Source organism: Oncorhynchus nerka, linkage group LG7, assembly GCF_034236695.1.
Source record: "Oncorhynchus nerka isolate Pitt River linkage group LG7, Oner_Uvic_2.0, whole genome shotgun sequence".
Taxonomy (NCBI): Eukaryota; Metazoa; Chordata; class Actinopteri; order Salmoniformes; family Salmonidae; genus Oncorhynchus; species Oncorhynchus nerka.
The window spans coordinates 25780190-25787577 of record NC_088402.1 but is presented as its reverse complement, the minus strand read 5'-3'; the positions used below and the strand labels follow the sequence as shown (position 1 = coordinate 25787577).

The 7388-nt window shown below is 40.0% G+C and overlaps 1 protein-coding gene across 2 annotated transcripts; it reads right to left on the bottom strand.

Moving 5' to 3' along the window:
* Positions 1–338: 338 nt before the first annotated feature.
* On the bottom strand, positions 339–6921 carry LOC115132702 (ras-related GTP-binding protein C-like). 2 transcript variants are annotated; one of them, XM_029665423.2, is made up of 7 exons: positions 6422–6921; positions 6007–6210; positions 5244–5443; positions 4630–4744; positions 4335–4477; positions 3490–3638; positions 339–3279 (listed from the first exon to the last, which is right to left on the bottom strand). In XM_029665423.2, exons 1-7 carry the CDS (start codon positions 6605–6607, stop codon positions 3122–3124), a joined length of 1155 nt encoding a protein of 384 aa, XP_029521283.1. In that variant the 5' UTR covers positions 6608–6921; the 3' UTR covers positions 339–3121. The 2 variants fall into 2 exon arrangements, with proteins under 2 accessions (XP_029521283.1, XP_029521284.1); XM_029665424.2 differs by having other exon boundaries at positions 339–3243.
* Between the last annotated feature and the right edge of the window lie 467 nt (positions 6922–7388).

Genomic DNA, 7388 nt, shown 5'->3' with positions numbered 1-7388 from the left:
TCGAAACACACGTCTAGCCAAGAAACACACGTCTAGCCAAGAAACACACGTCTAGCCTCGAAACACACGTCTAGCCAAGAAACACACGTCTAGCCTCGAAACACACGTCTAGCCAAGAAACACACGTCTAGCCTCGAAACACACGTCTAGCCAAGAAACACACGTCTAGCCTCCTAAACACACGTCTAGCCAAGAAACACACGTCTAGCCTCAATTTAGGCAAGTGACTTGTTTCAACCTCAGAAGCATTTTTTGTTTTGTTCAAGACAATACATTTACTGTATAGGATCAAAAATGGTAGGTAGACTGGATGTTCAGAACAGTTATGAGTGACAATATTCAAATGAAAAAATATCTTTAATGCTTCACACAATTTCAGATAAAATAGTAGGAGACACTCAAATTTCCCTTCTAATTCAAGTGCTTTAAATGCTTAATTACACTCAATAAAAAAAAAACATTTATAACCTTATGGCATCTGACAACATATTCAATATGATTCACCTCCCTTTGCACCCAAAAGCAGAAGACCAATGCAAACATTATCTCACAATGGAATCATAGAATCATACCAATTGGTTGTCAAATGAGTAACAAACACTTTCATCATAAAGGTTATATCCCGAATGGCACCCTATCCCCTTTATAGTGCACTACTTTTGACCGGGCCCTGGTAAAAAAAATAGTATACTATATAGGGAATAGTGTGCCGCTTTGGAGGCATGCTAAGAATCAGTCACTACAGCACCCTAGAACCAATAAGACTAACATCCTGTACTACTTCATTTGAAACGCTGGTAATTTATTAAGTTATTATAACTTGCACAGTTGGGGTCTAGGGAGACCTCAAGCATTCCCTTTATAGTGCAGTACTTTAGAAAAGGCCCATAGGGAAACCCATAGGGCTCTGGTCAAAAGTAGTTGCCTGACAACCTGAATCGAATTCCGCTGCTCTATCGATCACTCCAAACAGAAATGCTAGTGGATGTGGCCAGAGTGATGAGGATGGGTAGTCAGACTACAAAAGTATTGCACTATGTAGGGACGCAGTCTGAATGATTACCTCTACATACCACAAGGGTTGTTGGTACTCACTACTAAAAACATACTGTAAGTACTGTACTGACCTTTCAGATAGCTTTCCATATCAGAGAGAGAAATACCTTTATACACACACCAGTCATAATTGTGTAATTGAAAGATTAAATTAATTAATACATTATGTAAAAAAAAATGTTGGACCCAGGTATTTGTAACACAGAGACCTTTCAGCAAACATTCACACATTTTGTCATTAGTATAGTTCAATATATATGTTTTTATGCAGCACAGGGCACTGACTGGCCCAACAGTAAACTCATTTTATAGTGAATTTGGCTACAAGTTGAAACTGACAACTGCATGAGAGTAGTAGGTACAGTATCATAGTTTACAACCACAAGTACTTTTCGAGGTGGTTTTCTTCCCAGATGGGGGAATGTTATCTTTGAGGAACAAGGCCTAGTTTTTTGCTAGGCTCCAAAACAATCAAATCAACTAAGTTGAAATACATACAGCAATAGTCCCAGATCTATAGTTGTATGCTTACAAATAGACCCCTTTGCACCGTAGTAACCAATGTCCAGTGCGATAACACTAACATGTACACTACCAATCAAAAGTTTGGGGTCACTAAGAAATGTCCTCGTTTTTGAAAGAAAAGCATTTTTTTTGGTCCATTAAAATAACATAAAATTGATCAGAAATACAGTGTAGACATTGTTAATGTTGTAAAAGACTATTGTATCTGGAAACGGCTGATTTTTCAAATGGAATATCTACATAGGCGTACAGAGGCCCATTATCAGCAACCATCACTCTTGTGTTCCAAGGGCATGTTGTGTTAGCTAATCCAAGTATATCATGTTAAAAGGCTAATTGATCATTAGAAAACCCTTTAGCAATTATGTTAGCACAGCTGTTGTTCTGGTTAAAGATGCAATAAAACGGTCCTTCTTTAGACTAGTTGAGTATCTGGAGAATCAGCATTTTGGGTTCGATTACAGGCTCAGAATGGCCAGAAACCAAGAACTTTCTTCTGAAACTCGTCAGTCTATTCTTGTTCTGAGAAATGAAGGCTATTCCATGTGAGAAATTACCAAGAAACTGAAGATCTCGTACAACGCTGTGTATTACTCCCTTCACAGAACAGAACTGGCTCTAACCAGAATAGAAAGAGGAGCAGGAAGCCCCGGTTCACAACTGAGCAAGAGGACAAGTACATTAAAGTGTCTAGTTTGAGAAACAGACGCCTCACAAGTCCTCAACTGGCAGCTTCATTAAATAGTACCCGCAAAACACCAGTCTCAATGTCAACAGTGAAGAGGCGACTCCGGGATGCTGGCCTTCTAGGCAGAGTTCCTTAGCTAACACAACGTGCCATTGGAACACAGGAGTGATGGTTACTGATAATGGGCCTCTGTACGCCTATGTAGATATTCCTTTTTTTTAATTTTTTTTTTTAAATCAGCCGTTTCCAGATACAATAGTCTTTTACAACATTAACAATGTCTACACTGTATTTCTGATCCATTTTATGTTATTTTAAATGGCCAAAAACAAGGAAATGTCCATTTCTAAGTGACCCCAAACTTTTGAATAGTAGTGATATTTACTGTTTCAATGCAGGCTTCCTAATTAATTTGTTTTCCAACATTGCTTCCTGTTGAACCTTGCCTGAAATAAGAGCGGGAAAACACAGATAGTGCCCTGTTTAAATGACTTGTGCTGAGGAAGACCACAATGACGACATTGTCATCTTGATACTCGTAAAACTGTTTGTAGCAAAAATAATCATTATGGTCAAACCCAAAAACATTGAGGTGCTTAAAATAGATGTGCTTGCTGGCTTCAACTCTGTTCAGTGTTTAGTCCATTGCAGCGTTTTTTTTACCCTTTCCAATCCTTGCACAGAACAGCATCCCCCCCCCCCATCCCAAGTGTTATTTTTCAAGGTTTTTCCTGCTTTTTCCCCTGTGTCACCTTTGATGGTCCATAGCCTTCCAAGTAAAATAGACAATTACTACTTGTCCATTCTCAGTGGCTAAGGCATTCCAAACCTCTTTGCTTTTCTTACATTCCTCTAAACAGCACTTCCGTTTAATACACCAAGTTTTACACTGGACAAGCTGTTGTTGGACGAACTTGGCTGTAGTCTGCCTGTCCTCTGTGTCAAGGACCCCACTTCAAACACCTCCTGGATGGCTTTGCGGAAACAATGGAAGTTATAGTCTATTAAACCTGAAAGAAAACATCAGAACATAAATCACGCTATATGAATTTATTTCAAAAGGAATTGGGCCAGTATCTTCCAGCACTACAAATGAGATCAGCATGGTAGTGCAGCGTGTTAAACTTCTTCTAAAGGCTATATGCATGTCGGTCAAATCAACAATAGGCTGCTAACATAAATGGTTCAATCCTATAAATGGTGCCAGACTTTTGTCTTACCTTTCTTTTCAAAGCTCTCCTCTCTAAGGATGCAAACGAGGGCTAGGAACTTGGTGACCTCTTTCAGGTAGAGTATGGTGGTATTGTTGAGCTTAATGATGGCCAAAGACTCTTTATCATATGCACTGCCATTTCCATCTTCCCTCAGGCTGCAATGGAAGAACACAAAGCTATTCACTTTTTACAATCCCAAAATAAACTCAAAGCTCTCCACAATAGCTTTTCACAATCACAGCAATCTACGATTCCTTGTCAACTTTTACAATCACAAAAGCATCCTTACCACCTGCTTCAAGCGAATACAGTGACAGAGTGATGCGTATTCACTGCACTGTTCATCTCAAATGATTTTCACATAAATCCCAAGCATGTACAATGTAATTGACTGAAGAGACAGTTAAATAGGATGTTCAATACACACATTTTTAAATGGCGTGACAGGGATCATCAACTAGATTCAGACGAGGGGTGATTGTTTTCTTGAGCAGATGGTCGGGGGCCGGAAAATAATTGCAAATGATTTGTAGACTGCAAATTGACGACAAGAAGCCCAAACACATAATAGTTGACTAAAACACAATAATTTGAAACCTTTCTTACATTTGTCTACGATCACGTTTCTCTCTATTATGCGTGGGAATACTTGGGAACAGATTTCCAAACTTAAAATCACTTGGAGCTGATTTCCTGGTGTTTTTGTAGTCTTATGTCCAACAATGATTTATTATTAGTGTTTATTTATTTTTGATTTTTTTACTTATAAAACTTGGGAGGCCAAATAAAACCACCTGCGGGACAAATTCGGCCTGCCAGTTGGGGAACCCTGGCATATGATTTTCGCTCACCCATAGATACAAGAGACGTCAATGACAACATCGATCATGTCACAACAAAGCTCGTATGACTGCATGTCCACAGGGGAGCTGTCGGTGGCGATGTAAATCTTACTGACCACGTCAAACAGGAAGGCTTTCTCAATCCCAGAATTCTGTCCAAAAATAAAAACACAGGGGGAATTTTGACACAAGACACATTATCGAAAGGACTAAAACATTGCAAAAAAATCTGTTGAGCTTTGTGTAGAAGTACAGAAAAACAAGCATCAGTTCAAATCAGCTTATTGGTCAAAATAATACGTACTGATATGAAAATGTTCACAAGGTTTTCCAATGTTGGTAGCTGAGGAATGAGCTTCTGGACAACTTTACTGAAAGCCTCAAATATAGAGTGGTCATAGATGCTGGTCAAATAAAAGCTGAAACATGGAAAGAGAGAATTGAGATCGCAGTTATATTTCCTGTGTTTCTAACAGTTCCTCTCCCAACATGTTAGGTCAAAAACAAGCTGATCCCTCTGAGTAACATTCAGCCACATACCTAACCTACCACCAGTTAAGGACAAAACAGACTGTGCCGACAAATGGTTAAAAGCAAGTGTGTGGCCTTCATATCTCCTCTGACCACAGAATTTCAGCTGACATTTACTACTGTTCATTTCCCTAAGATTCTTCATGTTGAATAGCCACAGTTGGTCCAGACCCAGCAGGTGATCTACTGCGCACGGCCGACGTTCATTATGTTGTGTCTTGTCCTTTATACTAAAGGCCGCTACACACGTCATGCAAACAGAACGACGGAGCGCTGTATACAGTCCGTTACAAATTGAGCCACACAAAAGTACATAGAACTACATGTGAAAATGATGCGCCGTTGCTGTGTTTGCATAGTTTGAGTGAAGTGTGTAGGGCCCTTAACCTGAGATGAAGCTTCTCCAGGCTGGCATCTGCCAGGTCATCGTTGGCTCTCTGATGGACGTCTCTTTGGGTTTCTATCTTGTGGTCGTCTGACAGGCCATCAACCTTATGGATAAACACCTCAAAGTTGATCTCTGGGTTGACCCTGTAGGCTCTGGACACTGTGAGATGTAGCCTCCCCAAGGCTTCAACATAATCATCCTGATGAAACCAATAGAGAACAAAGGCATAAGTAGAGCAGACACAATGCATCAGCCTATTTTTTAAAAAATAAATAAAGATCAGTGGAACTGTAGGCTGTACAGTCAGTCTCCCAGGACTGCTGTAGAAAAGAAGAGCCTTCTCAATGTTTGCCATGGGTAGTGGGCAATTGCATGGTTACGGAATTATGCTGAGACTCATTTTTTCACTTTCAAATGTATACCTAACAAAAAAAACATTGATTTTAGAGTTAAACAAACCATACATCTCTATGCACAAGGACTACTTTTAACAATTTCCACTGCACATTTTACAAAAAAACATTAACAGGAAGAACTGTGCAGATAAAAAGTTCAGTAACAGAATAAAACTGAGGGAGATTTTACCATTATTCTGTTACCAAACTGTGCATCTGCAGTTTTCTAAGTAGTCATTAGAGTTGTATGGTTTGTTCATCTTTGAAATCAATGGTTTTTGTTTGGCATACATTTTAAAGCATAATTAAAGTGTGTTACCTTGGAATTGCCCTAGTACGATGTCTAACATTCCTCTAGTATTCTCACCTGAGCATCAATGACGAATATCAAAGCCCCCGTGCCCCTGAAGATCATCTCATAGTCAAAGGTAGGGTCAAAGAAGTCCACCTGACCAGGGAAGTCCCAGATTTGAAAATTGACGAAAGAGCTGCTGGAGATGTCATCCTTGTAGATTTTGTTGGTGCTCTCCAAGAACAGCGTCTCGTTGGGCGACATCTTGTGGAATACAACCTGGATATTGCACAATAGATGTTTAAATTAGACAAATACAATCAGTGTACATTACTACTTGACTAACTAGCTAGGTAATCAACAACTTGAGTAGTGTACTATGCATAAACACTATGGTGCATATACATTATAAACATTGTAGTGATGCACAGAAGAACTGACCAGCAGCAACTTATTGGAGAACTAAACTAACAGAAGTATAGCAACACACCTTTTGAATAGATGACTTTCCACTTCTCCGCAATCCCATTAGCAGGATCCTTGGTTTACTGTCACCTGACGTCGTGCTCTCCTCTTCGATATCTGGTTCCTCTACTCCGTAGCCAAAATCCTTTGGGAAAGAGTCCACAACACCATAATTCCGAGCCAATGCAGGCTCCTCGTACTGAATCGACATTTTACCTCAACTCCACCAAACAAATCAACGTTAGCGATTGTTAAATCTACTGGTCAAATCCAAGCCTGTTTGGAAATAGCTAGGCTAGTTACTGCTAACGCTAACTACTCAGATAGATTGCTAGCTACTGGTTTTGCTTGGTTGTTCACAACCTAGTCGTGGTTTGAAAATAGACGATAGGTAGTGATGTTATAGGGTGTATTCACTACGAACTAAATACCAGCATTTTAGTATCAAACAACATTATTGTATACTATACTTCCGCTACCCAACACCCCCGGGTTTAGTTGATCAACTTGCCAATTTTGTCTCACTTCCGCCATAACCTGTATTTCCCGCCCCCTTAATCTCATTGGTTCTCCCGCCTAAAACGTTAATCAGATAGAACATTGGCCCGTTGTCTTTCCTACTTCTCGAATTTTCAGCGCAGCTCAAGCAATTTCTCCAACCGTCAACACATTCAGATGAATAGAGGACGCGTATCGGGACACGCGTTCGTTGGGAATTTAGTTTGTTGGGGCCAAGGGCTGTTCTTTTCACGAAGCAACACTGAGTGCCTGGATACAGCCCTTAGCCGTGGTATATTGGCCATATACCACAAACCCCAGAGGTGGTGCCTTATTACTATTATAAATGGGTTACCAACGTATTAATTTGAGCAGTACAAATGAATGTTTTGTCATACCTGTGGTATGTGGTCTGATATAGCAAGGCTGTCAGCCAATCAGGGCTTGAACCACCCAGTTTATAATTTTGTTTATACAAGGGGTGGGTCTAATCC

Bases quoted from the DNA above. Each gene is read 5' to 3' on its own strand.
- LOC115132702 (XM_029665423.2), bottom strand. From the start codon at position 6,607: ATGTCGATTCAGTACGAGGAGCCTGCATTGGCTCGGAATTATGGTGTT. The intron at 4,478-4,629 runs GTACGTATTATT...ATTTTTGGACAG, and splicing joins TTGTGAACATTTTCATATCA to AATTCTGGGATTGAGAAAGC. The intron at 3,639-4,334 runs GTGAGCGAAAAT...CTTCCATTGCAG, and splicing joins GACGTCTCTTGTATCTATGG to CCTGAGGGAAGATGGAAATG.